General features: G+C 45.2%; 2 protein-coding genes across 5 annotated transcripts in view; both read right to left on the bottom strand.

Annotated features, from left to right (window-relative positions):
- Positions 1 to 4,210, bottom strand: part of Tbc1d20 (TBC1 domain family member 20) — a 28,964-nt gene extending 24,754 nt beyond the window's left edge. The window contains exon 1 of the mRNA XM_045157190.1: positions 4,081 to 4,210. Coding sequence (XP_045013125.1) covers positions 4,081 to 4,153 — 73 coding nt within the window. The 5' untranslated portion in view covers positions 4,154 to 4,210. The remainder of the gene's footprint in view (positions 1 to 4,080) is intronic.
- Positions 4,211 to 14,906: 10,696 nt separating this feature from the next.
- Positions 14,907 to 19,686, bottom strand: part of Csnk2a1 (casein kinase 2 alpha 1) — a 72,548-nt gene continuing 67,768 nt past the window's right edge. For all 4 annotated transcript variants that reach the window (XM_004668051.3, XM_045156370.1, XM_045156372.1 and 1 more), the window contains one exon: positions 14,907 to 17,759. In XM_004668051.3, coding sequence (XP_004668108.1) covers positions 17,644 to 17,759 — 116 coding nt within the window. In that variant the 3' untranslated portion in view covers positions 14,907 to 17,643. The remainder of the gene's footprint in view (positions 17,760 to 19,686) is intronic.

Raw genomic sequence — 19,686 nt, 5'->3', positions numbered from 1 at the left:
AAGTAATTTAAAAAATTTTCGCAGGACATGGTGGCTCCCACCTTTAATCACAGCACTTAGGAGGCTCAGACAGGAGAATCACTGTGAGTTGGAAGCCAGGTAAGGTCTCACTCTAGCCCAGGCTAACCTGGATCTCACTCTGTAGTCCAAGGTTGGCCGTGAACTCATGGCGATCCTCCTACCTCTGCCTCTGAGTGCTGGTGTAACAGGCATGAACTTGCACACCCTGCTTTCTCCATAATTTTTTGTTATTATTAATTAATTGAGTATGTGTGGGGGTGTGTGCTTGCCAGGGTTTCTTTCCACCACAAATGAACACCTGTTCAGCTTTATGTGGGTGGCTAAGGAACTGAATCCTGGCAGGCAAGCTTTGTTAACAAGCTCCTTTAATTGCTCATCCATCTCTCCAGCCCCTCTTATTTTTTTTTTAAATTATTTATTTATTTGAGAGCGACAGACACAGAGAGAAAGACAGATAGAGGGAGAGAGAGGGAATGGGCGCGCCAGGGCTTCCAGCCTCTGCAAACGAACTCCAGACGCGTGCGCCCCCTTGTGCATCTGGCTAACGTGGGACCTGGGGAACCGAGCCTCGAACCGGGGTCCTTAGGCTTCACAGGCAAGGGCTTAACCGCTAAGCCATCTCTCCAGCCCCCCTCTTATTTTTAAAAGTAATCTTTGGTGGTGTTGGGGACGGAACCCAGGGCCTGTGTGTGCTAAGTATACTTAACCACTGAGCTACACTCTTAGCCCTAGAACACTTATTTTTTATAAGGGATCCCCTATCTCCTGATGGTGGAGATTGAACCAAGGACACCATACACATTAGGCAAGTGCTCTACCACTGAACTATCCCTATCCCCTCTGGCTTTTGAGATATAACCATGCTATGAAGCCAACTGGCTTTAAACTCATAATCTCCGGCCTGAGCAACCTGAGAGCTGGGATTACAGGCGCATGTCACCATACCTGGCCTGAAGTTCCAAGCATATAGATTCAGAGAAGTGAGTCCACTATTGCCATAACTCTCCCAACTCTGGCTAGAACCCAGGAAGAGATTACAGCCTCTTCAAAGGAAAACATATTCCCCAAATCACTGTGACTAAAATGGACACAGCTATGCTTCCTCTCAAAAGTTTTTCTATAACCCCCAAATAATTAATGACTTGGATATGCTAAAGCTTTTGTGGGAGTACAAAAAATCCCACATTGAGTACTGGTTTAAGTTTGACTATCAAGAAAGCTTTACAGGGCTGGAGAGATGGCTTTAGAAGTTAAAGTGCTTGCCTGTGAAGCCTAAGGAACCCGGTTCTATTCCCCAGTACCTATGTAAGCCAGATATACAAGGTGGCACATCCATCTGGAGTTCCTATGCAGTGGCTGGAGACCTTGGTGTGCCCAACTCTCTATCTGCCCATCTCTCTCTCGTCAATAAAAAAGAAAGCTGGGGCTGGAGAGATGCCTCAGCAGTTATAGCAGCTGCCTGCAAAGCCTAAGGACCTGGGTTCAATTTCCCAGAACCCACATAAAGCCACAAACTGGTACCTGCATCTGGAGTTCGTTTGCAGTGCCTGGAGGCCCTGACATGACCATGCCCATTCTCTCTCTCTTTCTGAGTGCCAATTAATAAAAATATGTTTTTTAAAGAAAGTTTTACAGGGACTGGAAAGACAGCAGTTAAAGACACTTTCCTACAAAGCCCAACAACTGAAGTTTGATTGCCCAGTAACCATGTAAAGCCAGATGCACAAAGTGGCACAAGCATCTGGAATTTGTTTGCAGTAGCTAGATGTTCTGGCATGCCCATTTTCTCTCTCTCTCTCAAATAAATAAATAAATATTTTTAAAAAGAAAGCCTTAGAGTCTTTTTTCCATTATGATGATGATGAGGAGGAGGAGGAGGAGGAGGAGGAGTGTAGGGCATACAATGAGAAGTACAGGGAAAGACCTGGATGCTCTTTTGCATTATTTCCCTGAGACTCTTTCACTGAATCTAGAGCGCCTCATGTTTTGGTCACAATGACTGACCAGCAACCAGCAATTCTCTAGGAGTTATGACAAGCATGGCTACAATGGGTACTGGGAATCGAACTCAGGTCCTCATACTTGTGTGGCAAGTGCTCTTATCAACTGAATAATCCACCTCCCCAGCTTTCCAGCCTATAAACACAAGTTAAGCATTTCACAAATTTACATTTTAAAATGCTAGCATTTCCCGCAAACCAGCATTACAAACAACAAGATTTAAAAAAATTTTTTTTTTCTTCAAAATGCTGTGTGAAATAATGCAGGCTTGTTGCTCTACCCCTCAGGAGGATCAGGAGTTGACAGCTACACAGTAAATTAAAGGCAGCCTGGGCTACATGAGACCCTCAAAATAAAAGGGGGGAGGATAAGACATAGAGAAAAAGAATATTTATGTTTGAGCTTTCTGTCTGTACAATACAGACAGAAGAAGAGGAAAATATCATCATATTCTGGGCAAAGTTCAGATAAAAGAAAATCAAACAAAGTAGGCTCCGTCTTTGGCAGACCTAATAAATTTATCCAAAACAGTTGCCAAGCTAGAAGAAATCCATTAACCACTGGAAACTAAGCAAGGCAGAAGCAAGTTCCAAGACAGCCTGGGAAACCTTAACAAGACCTGTCTGAAAATAAAATTTGAAATGGCTGGGATGTAGCTCCCAGTCCCTGGTTCATCCTCCAGTATCTCCTGCCTCACACAAGGAAGGACCCTTTACTTCAACAATGGAGAAAAACAGTACGGAGTAAACCCTGCTGACCAGGAGCTCTACAAGGGAAAACTTCTACTGTCATTTTGCCAACAGTCCTCCAACATATGGAGAACCAAACCAAACTCCTTCCACCCACAGAAACAAAAATCAAGGGAGGGCTGGAGAGATGGCTTAGCGGCTAAGCACTTGCCTGACAAGCCTAAGGACCCCAGTTCGAGGCTCAATTCCCCAAGATCCACGTAAGCCAGGTGCACAAGGTGGAGCATGCATCTGGAGTTTGTTTGCAATGGCTGGAGGCCCTGGCGCACCCATTTTCTCTGTCTCTTTCTACCACTTTCTCTCTCTCTCTCAAATAAATAAAAATAAAAATAGAAAAATCAAGGGAACTGGAGAAGGAAAAGCACTGTGAGCAAGACACACTGCTGCACTGCAACAGGTCACAAGACCCACGCCACATGGGGCAGATGTCACACAAACAACCGCAAAGGGCCACCGTGCCAAAGAGCCCAGGAAAGTAGTACGTGGAGCGAGCTTCACTTGCAATCACTATAAGGAAAAGAGGAACAAAAAAGTAGCCTGATAAGATGTGGATCCCAAGGAGCACCATGGAAATACTTGGGTGGAATAACACCTTAGAATTATTTCATGTGGTACAGAAATTTTAAACGTCATGTATTTACTGCATGGGAAAATGAATGCACAAGAAAACTAAAATTTGGCAGAAATTTTGTTTAGGTCGAAAAAAACAGTATGAACAGATTAGAAGTAAAATTAGCATGGGTGGCAGGCACAGCCTGGGGAAGCGAGTAGCTGAGCGGTTCCAGCAGCTGCGGAATGGGGGCCTGGGGAGCTGTTATGTTTGGGAGTTTCTTTTTCGGAATGAGAAGTGTCCTGGAATTGGACAGTGTGCACAACTCGGTGACAGCGCGGAGGTCCACTGAGCTGGTACTTTAAACTAACAGACGGCACTCGCGGAAGTGCGGGGAGCTGTCAGACTGGAAGGAAGGCGGCACCCGAAGCTGCGGACGTGGCGGGCAGGGGCAGGCCAAGGCTCTCCGAAAACCCAGTCGTCGGCTCCGGATGGAGGCGGCCGCGGCGCAGAGCCCCCGCTCCGTCCGTCCCTTCCTCCGAGACGGCACCCTGCCTGGCTGCCTGCCTTCCTGCCGGGGCTCCCCCTCCGTCCGCCCGGTCCCCACCGCAGGCCCGCTGCCCTCCCCTTCCCGCGGGAAGCCGGCCCGACCACAGCCCAGCACCCGCCCCCGGGGCCGCCAGCGGTCCCCCAGCCCGGGCCTTGGCGCCTCCGGCCATCCGCGCAGGCCACCGCCGGAGCCCCGGCCCGCTTCCGTACCTTCTTCCTTCTCGGCGCCGCCGTCCCAGCGGCTGGGCTCGGGGCCGTCGCCCAGCTCACGCCCGAGGGTCATGCCCCGGGGGCCCGGGCCCTAGCCCGAGCCCCGGCTGCTGACGGAGCCCCGAACAAGCGGCTCCGAGCGGACTCACCCTCAGCTCCGCCACAGCACGCAGGTCTTTCCCCCGTCAGCCCGCTGCGCAGGCGCGCAGGCAGACACGCCTCCCACGCCCTCACGTGACCCTTTACGTGGGGGTGGTGGGTGAGAACCCGGACGCATGCGCGTGCGGGCCGGGGAAAAGGACGGCCAAGCAGTAGGCGTGGCTGCATCTGAACCGAGGAGAGTGGCACTCTTGTGTTTTGTTTTTTTTGAGAGGTAGGGTTTCACTCTAGACCAGGCTGACCTGGAACTCACTATATAGTCTCAGGGTGGCCTCGAACTCTCAGCCATCCTCCCATCTCTGCCTCCCAAGTGTTGGGATTAAAGGCCTGCGCCACCACGACTGGCCCATTTATTTGCAAGCTAAGAGAAAGAGAGAAAAAGAAAGAGAGAATGGGCGTGTAAGGGTATCCTGTATGCTGTCTGCAAATAAACTCCAGACGCAGGCGCCACTTTCTGTACGTGGCTTTGTGTGGGTCCTGGAGAATCGAACCTGAGTCGTTAGGCTTTGCAGACAAGCACCTTAGCCGCTGAGCCATCTTTCCACGCCCTGCATTTACATTTCTAATCTGTGGAATAGTATAGTAATAAAAGTCCTGAAGTCACGAGGTTGCATGCTATCAGGCAAGCGGTAGATGCACCATCTACCGGAAGTATGAGCCTTGACTTCGGCTTACTGAGGATTTTATCTCATGTCTTAGTTTCCTACACGAACCCCTGTCATATTTAGCTATTTCAGTATGGCGGGACCATGGCACATGGCCCCCGCAGGTGGAGCACTGCCCAACGACGTCGGGCGTCATTCATGTGATTGTAAGAGATCAGCAGCCTTCCACGGTGTTGTGCAAAACAGCTGTCACTCATCCAAAAATAGTGATCTATCATGTAGTTGAGTTTCTCATTACTTCGATGCCAATGGTATCCTTTGTTTCTAACACCCATTCACACTCCATATCAGTCACACCATTCACTGGTGGCGTCAGAAAGAGCCTCACAGATGGCTTAGTGGTTAGGGTGCTTGCCTGCAAAGCCTAAGAACCATGTTGTACTCGCCAGATCCCACATAAACCAGATACAAAAAAGGCAAGCAGTCACTCGTGGCCACTAGGTGGCGCAAGTGTCTGACGTTCGATTGCAGGGGCTGTCTGCCTCTCTCTCTTAAAAAGTCTCACTTCGCAGATCTCTAGTGCAAGGTCCCATTCTATTGCCCTTATGATCCTAGTTGTTTATTGACTTCTCCCCCAGACCCACCATAACAATATTCCTTCTCCATGAGGCCTCCTGCTGGTCCCTCTTAGCTTTATATCATCCTGTCCAGCCCAGATATCAAGGCTCACCATTACACTGTTAGTCCTTTTGAAAGGAAAATCTCTCTCTAGGGTAGCTTTCATAAGAAAAAGGAAAAAAAAAAAAAAAAAAAAAAGGCCAAAAGAGCATGCATGAGGTTGGCATCTATAGATGTATGTACATATTTATTTATATTCACTTAAAAATTATTTATGTTGGCGTGGTGGCGCACACCTTTAATCCCAGCACTCAGTTGGCAGAGGTAGGAGGATCACCTTGAGTTCAAGGCCACCCTGAGACTACATAGTTAATTCCAGGTCAGACTGGACCAAAGTGAGACCCTACCTTGAAAAATCAAAAAAAAAAATTTTATAATTCATTTAGTTGCAAGCAAAAAGCAAATGAATGAGCAAGAGTGAGACAGAATGGTTGTACCAGGGCCTCTTGTCATGGCAAATGAACTCCAGATGCATGTGCCACTTTGTGCATGTGGTTTCACATGACCACTGGGGAATGGAGCCTCAGTAGACAAGCTTTACAGGCAAGCACCTTTTACTGCTAAGCCATGTTCCCAGCCCTTGTTTATATTCATCTTCATAGTATGAGGAATGAATCTGAGGCCTTGGACATGCTAGAGAAGTACTCTACCACTGGGCTATATCCACAGTCCTCATGAGGTCTTTTAAGTGTGCTAATATTGGATTGAGAGATGGCTTAGTGGTTAAGGAGCTTGCTTGTGAAGACTAAGGATCCAGGTTCAATTCCCTATTACCCACATTAGCCAGCTGCACAAGGTGGTGCATGTGTCTGAAATTCGTTTGCAGTGGCTGAAGACCATGGTGTGCCCATTCTCTCTCTGTGTCATTTTCTCTCCTAAATAAATAAATAATAATAAAAATAAAAGAGCAAGTTGATCATAGTAGCCCATGCCTTTAATCCCAGCACTTGGGAGGCAGAGGTATGAGAACTGTTTTGAGTTTGAGGCCACTCTGAGACTACATAGTGAATTCCAGGTCAGCCTGGGCTAGAACAAGACCCTACCTGAACCTCCCCCAAAATGTGTTAATACAAATTTAAGATGAAAACTTAATACCACAAGTCTAAATTATTCAAATACATGCTTGTCATTATGTCACAAGAGTAATCTGCTAAAATTCTTGAACTTAGGGCTGAGGACATAGCTCAGTGGATAAACATTAGCTGCTTAAGCTGGAGTACCTGAGTTCATTCCCCAGACATTAAAAAAATTATTGAAAAGTATCTTAAAACTTTTTTTTTTTTTTCTGTGACTGTTGACTTAAGTTTTGAGATAGGGTCTCATCTATCCCAAGCTGACTTCAAACTTCCTATGTAGCTAGGATGACTTTGAACTTCTGATCCTGGTGCCTCTATTTCTTGAGTGCCCAGCTGTGTGCAATCAACATGCCTGGTTCATAAGGAGCTGGGCTTTGTGCATGACAGTAAGCATTTTACTAACTGAGCTTCCCCAGGTCCAGAAATTATCTCAAGCCTTCTAGGAAAGCCAGGCATGGTGGCACACACCTTTAGTCCCAGTACTTTGGAGGCAGAAGTAGGAGGATCGCTGGGAGTTTAAAGTCAACCTGGGGGCTGGAGAGATGGCCAAGCGGTTAAGCACTTGCCTGTGAAGCCTAAGGACCCTGGTTCGAGGCTTGATTCTCCAGGACCCATGTTAGCCAGATGCACAAGGGGGCGCACACGTCTGGAGTTTGTTTGCAGTGGCTGGAAGCCCTGGCGCGCCCATTCTCTCTGTCTCTTTCTCTGTCACTCTCAAATAAATAAATAAAAATGAACCAAAAAATTAAAAAAAAAATAAAGTCAACCTGGGATGACAGAGTGAGCTCCAGGTCAGCCTGGGTTAGAGTGAGACCCAACCTTGAAAAAAAAAATTAGTTATTTATGAGAGAGAGAATGGGTATGCCAGGGCCTCTAGTCACCACAGACAAGCTCCAGACGCATGAGCCACCATAAGTATCTAACTTACATGGGTTCTGGAGAATCGAATCTGGGTTCTTAGGCTTTGCATGGAAGTGCCTTAACCACTAAGCCATCTCTCCAGCCCAGTATGTTGAATTTCTGACATGCTAACTCTTCCATCCAGTACCCATATAAAGCCAGATGTGCAAGGTGGCACATGTGTTCATTTTCAGTGCATTGGATTTCATTTGCAGTGGCTAGGAGGCCCTGATGTTGACAGCTGAATTTTTGCCTTTGGTAATGACAGTACAGTGATTTCTCTCCTCCCAGCATTGCGGTCTTTCTGGGTCTTGGCCAGCTCTCACCCTCTGTAAAATAAGGAAGTGGCTGACTCTCAGGGAAAGGGGCAAGTGCTCAGCCAGAGTACAGTAGCTCAGGGCTATTCAGTTCCTGTCCCAGCCTGGAACACCTGCTGGACAGAACACTGACTAGTCCTGGGAGGCTTTCAATGACAGCATGATCAGAAGTACCACTTCTTTATTGTACTTTTGAAAGGAGCTCTAGGGACTGAGCAGGAATTTGTTAAAAGCAAAACATTGACCCAGAACAAATGAAAACTAGCGTGCCCAGGAGCCAATCTACCCAAGGCAATAACTTCGTGCCTGGGCTTGGAGCCTGTGGGTAAGCAGAGGCTACAAAACCAGCTCGCCAGATCCTACAAGGTGAACATCTAGGAAGACCTTGAACCACAAACAAGAATAATGAACTCGGGCTGGAGAGATGGCTCAGCGGTTAAGCGCTTGCCTGTGAAGCCTAAGGACCCCAGTTCGAGGCTGGATTCCCCAGGACCCACGTTAGCCAGATGCACAAGGGGGCGTACACGTCTGGAGTTCGTTTGCAGTGGCTGGAGGCCCTGGCGCTCCCATTCTCTCTCTTTCTCTCATTCTCTCTTTATCACTCTCAAATAAATAAAAATGAACAAAAAATATTTTTAAAAAAGAATAATGAACTCATTTGCTCAACAAATATTCATTGCCCCTCTGTAGACTGGGCCAGTGTTGGGACCTAACATGGTTGTTTCATTTTGTGCTTTTCATGAAGCTCAGGCTGGTAGAGACTTTTTATTTTTCGGTTTTACAAGGCTGGTAGAGACTTTTTATTTTTCGGTTTTACAAGGCAGGGTCTCACTCTAGCCCAGGCTGACCTGGAATACACTTTCTAGTCTCAGGATGGCTTGAACACATGGTGATCCTCCAACCTCTGCCTCCCGAGTGCTGAATTAAAGGCCTGCATCACCATGCCCAGCCTAGACTCTTTTACTAGGGGTGACAAGTACTAGGGAAGGAAGTAGAAGCCTGGAGGATTTTATTAGACCGAAGAGAGCTACAACCCACATGATGGGGCAGGAGAAGCAATAGGGGACTTTCCAGGATGAGACACCTTAAGAAGGGGAAGGACGCCTGGATGAAGGCAAGTGTATCTAGAACAAGAAAACAGCCCACTCATGATACATAGTCTAGAAAGTGGAAGTGATTTTGTGTTCTTGTGATACATGTAGGAAAGAAAACATGAATTTGGGAATGCAACAATGTAAGGATTGTAAAAAAAAAAAAATCTAGCAATAGTAAAAGGTTTCTCAGCAAGCAGTGACCAATAAGCCATTCAAAATCAACGCAAAATGGGCCAGAGAAACGGCTCTCCATTTAAGAGCACTCGATGTGTAAGCATGAGGGTCTAAAGAGGCCTGAGACCCCAGGACCCACATGAGCACCTGGGTGTGGCCACACGCCTGTAACTGCAATTCCATAAAGGAGCATAGACCTGAGACTCGCCACAGAGCTTGTGAAAAAATGGCATGCTCTGGAGTCAGCAAGAGACTCCAGCTCAAAACAGAACAGGCAGAGGGAGCTGGAGATACTGCTCAGAGGTTAAGGCACGTGCCTGCAAAACCTAACTACCTGAGTTCCCCAGTACGCATGTAAAGCCAGTTGTTGCACAAAGGGACAAACACACCTGCAGTTCCTTTGCAGTGCGTAGAGCTCTGGTGTGCCCTGCCCTGTCTCTCTCTGCTTGCAAAACAAAAACGAAAACAGAAACCTAGTTTAGGGGGTGGGAAGATGGCTTACAGGGTAAAGGGCTTGCCACTCATGGGGACCTGAGTTTTGACCCCCAGAACTCACACAAAAAAGCTGGATTCAACAGTGTACCTGTATTCAGTCCACTTATGGTGGGATGAAAAGCAGACACACCATACCTGGACACTCACAAGACAGCTTGCCTGGCATGTGCAGCCATGAGCAAGGAGACCATGTATCAAATAAGGTGGAAGGCAAGGACAGACACCTGAGCCTGGCCTCTCAGCTCCTCCACACTTGTGCCATGACTTGCGTACACACACACAAATTAAATAAAAAACATTTTTATTTGAAAGAGATAAAGAGGGAGAGGGACGAATGGGCATGACAGGGCTTCCAGTCACTCCACATGAACCCCAGATGCATGTTCCACCTTGTGCATCTGGCTAACAGGGGTCCTGAGGAATCGAACCTGGGTCCTTTGGCTTTGCAAGCAAACACCTTAAGCGCTAAGCCATCTCTCCGCCACCCCCCCTCCGTGTTTTTAAATTACAGAGAGCCAGAAAGGGAGATGGGATGAAATGAGCACACAAAGGCCTTTTGCCACTGCATCAGGCTTTATGTGGGTTCTGGGGAATTAAATCTGAACTGGTAGACTTTTTAAGTAGGTGCCTTATCTGCTGAGCCTTCTTCCCAGCCAAAGATTTTTGTTTTTTGATGTAGTGGCACATGCCTTTAATCCCAGCACTTGGGAGGCAGAGGTAGGAGGAGAATCGTTCTGAGTTCCAGGCCACCCTGAGATCACACAGTGAATTCCAGGTCAGCCTGATCTAGAGTGAGACTCTACCTCAAAACACACACACACAAATCTATTGACAAGCCCCATGAATATAAACAGTATACTATGGTCATAATCCTCTTTCTTTTCCCCCTACCAAATTCCTCCTCCACCAAATCCCTTCTTTCTAACTAGTCCCTTTTCCCCCCTCCTCAAGGCAGGTTCTCACTGTAGGCCAGGCTGACCTGAACAATGATCCTTCTATTTCAGCCTAGAGTGCTGGGATTAAAAGCATGCACCAACATGCCCAGCCCAAGTAGTTTATTTAAATTTTTAAAAAATTTATCTGTGTGTGTGAAAGAGAAAAAATGAATATGGGTGCACTAGGGCCTCTAGCTGTTACAAACTCCAGACACATGTGCCACCTTGTGCATCTGGCTTTATATGAGGAAATCGGTCCTGGGTCCTTTGGCTTTGCTGGCAAGCACCTTAACTGTTAAGAAGCCATCTTCTGCCGGGTGTGGTGGCACACGCCTTTAATCCCAACACTTGGGAGGCAGGGGTAGGAGGATCACTGTGAATTCAAGGCTACCCTGACACTACATAGTGAATTCCAGGTGCGCCTGAGCTAGAGCAAGACCCTATCTCAAAAATCGAAGAAAAAAAAAAAATAGACGGTTTTCCTGAGGGCCTAACACCAAGGTTGTCATCTGACCTCCCACACACATACTAGAGAGGAGAAAGTCAGACAGTTGTGTAAAAGCTGCTTAGGAAGCATAAACAAGCCAGGTGTCGACAATTCTGACCCTGGTGGTTTTCTGCAACTCCTTTACTGTTTTCAGATGAAATTACAGCTAATAATTCCACACATACACCTTGTTTCTCACTTGTTTATTAAATTTGGGTTTCACTATGTGCTTTTCTGACAACATATACTTCCACACAGCTTGTGTTTCTTACTTGATTGAGCACAGGACTAGCTCATGGACACAACACTTACTGAAGGGAATCCTACATGGAAAGGAACACCAGAGGTCAGGTGTGGTGACTCAAACCTGCAGCCTAAGTACTCAGGAAGTGCAGACTGCCCTAAGTTTGAGGTCTGCTGGGCTATGCAGAATCCTAGATAGGCCTGTTTCAAAAAAGAAAAAGCACTTCAGAGGCAGAGGTAGGAGGATTGCTGAGTTTTAGGCCAGATTGGAGACTACAGAGTGAGTTCCAGGCCATCCTCAGCTGCATAGCAAGTTCACTGCCAACATGGACTACATGAGACCTTGCCTCAATCAACTAACAGCATGAAGGTATTTAGGCCTCAGAAGTTCATATTTGAGTACAATGTACAGAAGCAAGGTCCTGACTTTCAGGGTCTTGCTACAAATGTTTAATAGCCAAGACTTTGACTCAGAATAGAGCCAACTCTGGTCAAAGCAGATGATTCAAGGATGTGGAATGAGACATACTCAAGCCTCTTAGTAATCTCTAAGAAATAAACTGGCCGCCCTCTCAATGTCCATCTGAAGGTACCTGAGCAAGTGCTACTTACCCTGTAGTCAATAGCATTCATCATTAGGGCCACAGGAAGAAATAAATCCAATTTACTGTAGTGCAAAATATTTGACTTTCAGTAGAAAAAAAAATTTCAGGGGTGAGTGATAGTCAGTGAGGGTCATAACAGGGCAATGCTGGATTTTGTGCAAACCAAACTTGGATGTTTAAAATTTTTTTTAGGGGCTGGAGAGATGGCTTACCAGTTAAGCGCTTGCCTGTGAAGCCTAAGGACCCCGGTTTGAGGTTTGATACCCCAGGACCCACGTTAGCCAGATGCACAAGGGGGCGCACATGTCTGGAGTTTGTTTGCAGTAGCTGGAAGCCCTGGAGCGCCCATTCTCCCTCTCTCTCTATCTGCCTCTTTCTTTCTCTCTCTGTAACACAACTAATGAAAATGAACAAAAAGTTGTGTTTTTTTTTTAAGTCTTTTTTTAAATATGGATTTTTCTTTTTGTCTCTCTTTTGGGGCCCTTTGAGGTAGGGACTTGTTCTAGCCCAGGCTGACCTGGAATTCATTACACAGTCTCAGGTTGGCCTTGTATTCATTATGATCATCCTACCCCACCAAGCCTGGCTGGAAATTTTCCAGATTTCCAAATGCACCAATCTGGCATCCCCACAGATGTGTCATCCTTTCATCATCCATTCATATGTCCAGTTACACAATACTAAGAAACAGGGCTGGGGAGATTGCTTGTAAAGCCTAAAGACCAAGGTTTGATTTCCAGTATCCATACAAAGCCAGATGCATAAAGTGGTTCATGTGTCTAGAATTCACTTGCAGTGGCTAGAGGCCTGGATGTTCCCATTCTTTCTCAAAAATAAATAAATGTAAAAAAAAAATAGGGCTAAAATTAGCCTTGGTTGAGTTCTTGTCTAGCATCATGGACAAAGCCCTTGTACTAAGTAAATTCCCAGTACCACATAAAATAAACTGGGCATTGCGAGACTTAACTGTAATCCTGGCACTTGGAAGATAGAGGTAGGAGCATCAAGAATTTGAGGTCTTCCTTGGCTACACAGTGAGTTTGGGGCTAGCTTGGGGTACATAAGACTGTCTTCTAAACAAAACAAGAAGTCAACATCTGGTCCAACTCTTACTATATGTTAGACCTTGTGCTGGGCACTTTCTACACATTTATCATCTAAATCTGAATATTCAACATATAAAACAAACTTTTTTTTCTTTTTTGGTTTTTCTCAAGGTAGGGCACTGCTCTAGCCCAAGCTGACCTGGAATTCACTATGTAGTCTCAGGGTGGCCCTGCTACCTCTGCCTCCCCCAATACTGGGATGTGTCACCACACCCAACAAAACAGGATTTTTTTACTCCCATCTAACAGTTGAAGAAAACAGGACCTCTGAGGCAGGAAGGAAGATTATTACTAAGAAAGGGAAAATGGGTGTCCCCATCACTGTTAGTAATGCAAGTTCCAACTGGGTACTCTGTTTATAGGTCATGGCCTTTTCTTTCCTTCTTTCCTTCCTTCCCTCCCTCCCTTTCTTTCTTTCTTTTGGAGGTAAGGTATCGTTCGATTCCAGGCTTACCTGGGCCTTTCAGGGTAGCCTCAAACTCGTAGAGATCCTCCAACTTCTGCCTCCCCAGTGCTGGGATTAAAGGTGTGAACTACCACATGCAGCCTACACCATTTTTGGAGGACTTCAAGGCCTCTTGGTTAAAACCTTTTTCTCACTCAGGAGATGGCCCTGGAAAGACAGCTTCTCTAGTAGACATGTCACCAGATAGACTCCTTCAAGCTGAAGCACCAAGGAGAAGGTCACCAGCAGGCAAAGATTGGACTAATGAGCATCCAAACAGAATTCTCATCTGGGCAGGCAAACTGCTGGTAACAAATCTGTAGGCAACGGTGACAAAACTAAATTTCCCAAGGCACGCTCAAATTACAACAATAGTTCCTGATACTTAAACCTTACTCTTCTTTGTTTTGTTTTTTTGAGACAGGATATCTCTCTAGCCCAGGCTGACCTGGAATGCTCGGTGATTCTCCTACCCCTGCCACCCGTATGCTGGGATTAAAGGCATGTGCTACCATGCCTGGCTTATCAACCTTTTTTTGATTACATATATATAAATTTTTATTTTTGGGTCTATTGAGGTAGGGTCTCACTCTAATCCAGGCTGACCTGAAATTCACTCTGTAGGCTCAGGTTGGCCTCCAACTCTTGACAATCCTCCTACGTCTGCCTCCCGAGGGCTGGGATTTTAATAAGCCATGAATTGAAGGCACCCTAAGACTACAGAGTAAATTCCAGGTCAGCCTGAGCTAGAGTGCTAGAGTGAGACTGCACCTCAAAAAACAAAAATGAACAAAAAGAAGGGGGAGGGGCATGCCAGGGCCTCTGGCCACTGCAAACAATCTCCAGATACATGTGCCACCCTATGCATCTGGCTTACATGGGTACTGGGGAATTGAACCTGGGTCCTTAGGCTTTGCAGGCAAATGCCTTAACCATTAAGCCATCTCTCCAGCCCTCCATAAGCCTTTTACATTTAAACACACTCAAAAGTTTTAAAAACTCAGTGTCAGAGCTGAAAGATCTCAGAAGACAATTCATTCAGTGTTCTGCTTAAATACAAAAGATCCTAAGGAGGAGATGGACTTTGCCAGTTTAGACTGAATTATTGATAAGACCAAATTACTAACCCTCCATATAAGAGGGTCAGAGGAATTGGCATATCAAGGGCCTAACAGGAGTCAGACACTTGACATACATACGCTCATTCCATCCCAAAGAACAGTGGCTTCAAGTTGAAATTACTTGCCTAATTGTGTGAGAGGGGCAAAAAAATGAAACATGTCTTGTTCAGCACCATCATGATCCCTTCACTTTGCCTCAGTGTCAAAACTCTCAAGACGTCAAGAGCTCCTCAACCAACGTCAATTCATCCCATCTACCATCTCTACCAACCCAACTTAAATTCACATCAAGAGAAAACTTAAGTCATCAATTAAAAACAAACACCTAAGCCATCTATTACACACGGTGTCGGTTGGAGAAGCATATTGTTCAGGCTGCAGGGACATTTCATTTATTTAAATGTTTTTATTTTTAAAAAAATTAAAGACCTTCATGGCACAACTTCTTCCCAGCACAGTTGTTTTAGTCATACCAATTACAATACAATTACAACCAATAGACCAAGGAGGAGACGACTTCTGAGTTTAAACCTAAAGTAGGTGGGAGGGGGCACTTCAAACAAAGTTAAAAATATTTTCAGAGTTAACTGCCAACAGTTGTTTTATATTGGCATCCATCTCCTGCCATCTAAGCAATGCAGACACACAGGAAGTGCTGAGAAATAGTGTCCCAATACAAGGTATACAGATGAGGTAATTTACAACACAGAAGTTGTCACTCTGTAAACCCTGGCCCTCCCTACCTCCCACTTACAATCAGGTCTTTTCCCATGTTTCTGCAGTGATTCCTTGTTTTTATACTTTCATTTACTTTAAAAGGCTCTTGGGTGGCACTTCAGAGTCCTCTGCACTCACCTTCAGCTCTGGCCAGGTCTGACGGGCCTAAGGAGGCCCAGTTGTCTATAGCTGGTCACACCAGCCTCTGCTACACCTAGATTTCTGAGCTATGAGTAGAATGTGATCTACAACCTTCCTCCCCACCTCAAAAGAAAGAATTCATCAGTCATAAGTGTCCTGTTCAAATCACAATCCAATGCAATACAAACGCAATCACAAACTGCACCTCTGGCACACCTGATGATCTTAGCTTCTGTACAAATGCAACATGTAACCCTCCCACCATTCTAGGGCTTCAAGGGTCGAGTAGAATAAATAGTCACTGTAAGTGTCCACAAGGAAGAAAACCACCCTGCCGGAGTCAGAGTGCTTGTCCTTTGCTCTTGCTACACTTGAGAAGCGTTATCAAAAGAGGTGTTAGTTTCCTCTACCTTACCATTACGTTCCCTAAAGCCACCACCTTGATAAAGTTACTCAAGCCAAGATGGGTTACAAAGTTAGATAAGTTCGTTAAATTTAACTCCCCAAACAACTGTTTACCTATGATGCCCAGGTGAGAAAGGCTTGTGAATCTATAAAGGTAGGAGAATGGGGAACTAAGATTTTAGGCCTTAAAATATGTTGGAAGAATTTTTTCCTAGTCCCCACAAGCAGCTACTGTAATGAAATAACAGGAGAAAATACAGAGCTGACAGTTTTGCTATTGTGCTTAAAAAACTAGGCTTCCTCAGTGAAGCGCCTGACAAAACTTAGGTGGTTGGAATACAGTGGAAACCCACTTTACACACATACACACAAAAACTGGCGACTTTCCTATCCCCAATCCCTGCACTGCGGAGACACAGAATGAGTTTTATGGCAAAGGATCCTTAATCCCCAGAGACACTTTGGCTTGTGGTGCTTTTTTAAGGCCTCTCTGCCCTGTCCAGTACCATGGGTTAAACGAGGGGTGTATAAAAATGTGGGCTTTGGGAAGCCTCCATGGTACGGGACTGCAGGCCCCTCAGATTTGAATGCAAGACACCCACCCAGCGAGACCTTTACACAGGGAACTTAAATCTAACCTTGATAAATAAAACCAAACGTTTATTTACACCAAAGAATTCCAACACTGGATCTTTCACATATGAAGGACAAAGTATTATATATATACACATAGCAAGGGATGTAACAAGAGAGGTGATAGTTTCCCACAATTACAGGTCTACCATTTCTGTTTCATTGGAGATAGTGGCTCCATTCTGGCCTCTCATATACATTTACAAGTCTGAGAAGCAGGTCTTCTCACTGGATGGCATGTGAGGAAAGGGGAAGGTAGGAGAAAAAGAAGATACAAAGCGTAAACTGAAACCCAGTATGGCCACATCACCCGTTAGCTCTTCAAAGAGTTGTTAGCATGAAGCCTATATAGACAATGTTTCTTTTGTGAAAAGCAATAAATTATACCCAGTAACTAACTGACTTCAAAATGGCCAAGTCAAAACTGAAAAAGATTTTGCCTTCCCTCTCCTATCAGCTATGGAGCACAGCATATCAGGAGATGAAAGGGGAAAGGTCAAGGCAAGAGTCTGGGGGAAGAGGTATTACAACTTTAAACTAAATGAGACTTAAAATGATTTAGCATTGGGTCAGTAAGACATGATTCATATGGAACAGAAATTTTTACCATCTGTCTGCACTTTGGCTAGACTTTCAACATTTCGACATAACTAAGACACACTTCCACTAGAGCCCAGATGACACCACTAAAGCAATCCTGGAGCAAAGTGATGTAAGGGACTACTAATGCAATGTTCTGGATTGACTGAGTCCTTCCTACCTTCTTCCGGCCTCCCTTGAGAAGCTACAGTTTTATAATCTCTGGAGAAGAGCATGAGATATAACCCCCAAAAGTATAGTAATGTGAGAGCAATGGTGGAAGGAAAAGAAATCTCCACCCAAATGCAGCAGCTGGGATTGAGGCTAGTTTATCTTTTGTTCTTTAGTGATGACAAACTGAATTTGGAAGGGGAGAAAAAAAAAAATTGTCCGTGAAATATTCCACCTGCAGGTAATTTTTCAGGGAATCCCCTGAGTTATGAAAAGTTCAAGTTAAAAAAAAAAGAAAAAGAAAAAAAAATCAGCCTATTATAATTTTTTTATGACTCAACTACTATAAATCCACAAGCAACTGTTCAGACACGGTGCTTCTGAAGTGTTTTCACACCTCCCACCAGGCGCAAGCTGCATCAAGGAGAGGGTGGACTTCCCCACCTCTGCTCAGGCATAAGGAGACAGATGGGGTTATCACTGTTGAGCGCCAGCAGCAGCTGGAACAGGCATCCCAAGGGGGTTGGCAGCTGCAATCACTGGTGAGCCTGCCAGAGGTCCAAGGGGCGAAGGGGTTGGCACTGAAGAAATCCCTGAAAGAAAACAAAGCAGTAAGCCAGAAGTACCAATCATGGCAATCTTAGTCATCAAAGTCTCATAAAATTTATCTCAAATGTAACACAAGAAAAATTCTTTATTGAAACTTCTCTTGATCAGATCCCCCTACCCCCCAGGTAGGGTTTCATTTTAGCTCAGGCTGACCCGGAATTCATTTGGTAGTCTCAGGGTGGCCTTGAACTCATATTGATCCTCCTACCTCTGCCTCCTAAATGCTGGGATTAAAGGCATGTACCACCACGCCCGGCCTTGGTCAGATTTTTATACATAGTTCAAAGCCTAATCCTCAAAAACCCAAGTTAAAGCCTGGCATGGTGGTGCACACCTTTAATCCCAGCACTCAATAGGCAGAGGTAGAAGAATCACCACGAGTTCCATACCATCCTGAGAGTACATACTGAATTCCAAATCAGTCTGGGCTAAAGCGAGACCCTACCTCAAAAAGCAAACAACAACAACAACAACAACAAAAAACCCTCCAAGTTAAAATGGGAAGTCTTAATAAATTTTTGCAGTCAGGTAGAGATTTAAGCTTAAGAGTATGTCCACAGTCTAGACAGCCAGTGATTGGAAACTATACTTGAATTCCATCACAAGCCCACACAGGGCAGCACAGCCTAGCAGAACCTCTACTCCACATTCTACTTTCTAACACAGTGCCCACTAGCTAGATATGTGGGTTACTAAGCATTGGAAGTGTGGCTAGTTACTATGATACTGAACAGCTTGCACTGGACTCCAGTCTATGCTCATGTGCTCTGGAAGCTGTCAAAACTGTAAGTCACTTCAAGTGGGTAAGGAACAGTTCCCATCTAAGGTTCGAAGGAATACAGAGTGAAAAATACCCTCTTTATCTAGTTATCTGTAACTCAGGGTACAGTTTTTGAGGTTTTCTTCCAAAAGTTATTTTATGAGAATCTGTATGTAGGAATCATACATGGAGCCAGGCAGCATGGTGGCATGCACCTTTAATCCTAGCACTCGGGAGGCTGAGGTAGGAGAACTACTGTGAGTTCAAGGCCAGCCAGGAGCTACAGAGTACCAAGTCAGCTTGGTCTAGAGGCTCTGCCTCAAACAAAACAAAACAAAACTAACAACAGAAGAATCCTACATAGTAATACACACTTGCACACTCCTACTCTTGGCCATGATTCAGTAGGCCCCTGCTCAGGCACAGTATCATCTTGGAGTCAGAGAACTGACAGAACAAGAAATGCTATATAGATAAACTATGATTGACTTAACCAGTTTCCTACTAATAAGCAGCTAGTTCTTTCAAAACGGAAGTGGGAATGCCAGCCTGAGACTACATAGTGAATTCCAGGTCGACCTGGGCTAGAGGTAGACCCTACCTAGAAAAACAAAAACAAAAAAAAATTGACTTGTGATATTGGAAATCAGAAAACTCTCACTAAATGTAAGCAAGGCATGGAAGACAAGAGAATGAATTCTACCTCAGAAGAAATAAACAAGGTTTCATGCGTAGGTCAAGTGGAATGGGAATGTGCCTAAAAGACCCACCTGGGGTGGTAGCAGATTAATCTTTAATCCCATCACTTTGGGAGGCTGAGGTAGGAGGATTACTGTGAGTTCAAGGACAGCCTGAGACTATATAGTACATTCCTGGGGTAGAGGGAGACCCTGCCCCCCCCAAAAAAAATCACCCCACAGGGCTGGAGATGGCTTAGTGGGTAAAGCCTAAGGAACTCAAGTTAAATTCCAGTACCCACGTAAAACTAGATGCATAAAGTGGATAAGGTAGTGCATGTGTCTGCAGTTCATTTGTAGTGGCTGGCTGGAGTTCCTGGCTGTCCATTCTATCTATGTAGCTCTTTCTATATCTATCTTTCTCTGTTTCATTCTCTCTCAAATAAATAAATAAATAAATAATATTTAAAAAGC

Source organism: Jaculus jaculus, chromosome 8 (genome assembly GCF_020740685.1).
Source record: "Jaculus jaculus isolate mJacJac1 chromosome 8, mJacJac1.mat.Y.cur, whole genome shotgun sequence".
Classification (NCBI taxonomy): Eukaryota; Metazoa; Chordata; class Mammalia; order Rodentia; family Dipodidae; genus Jaculus; species Jaculus jaculus.
This window is presented reverse-complemented; position numbering and strand designations above follow the sequence as displayed.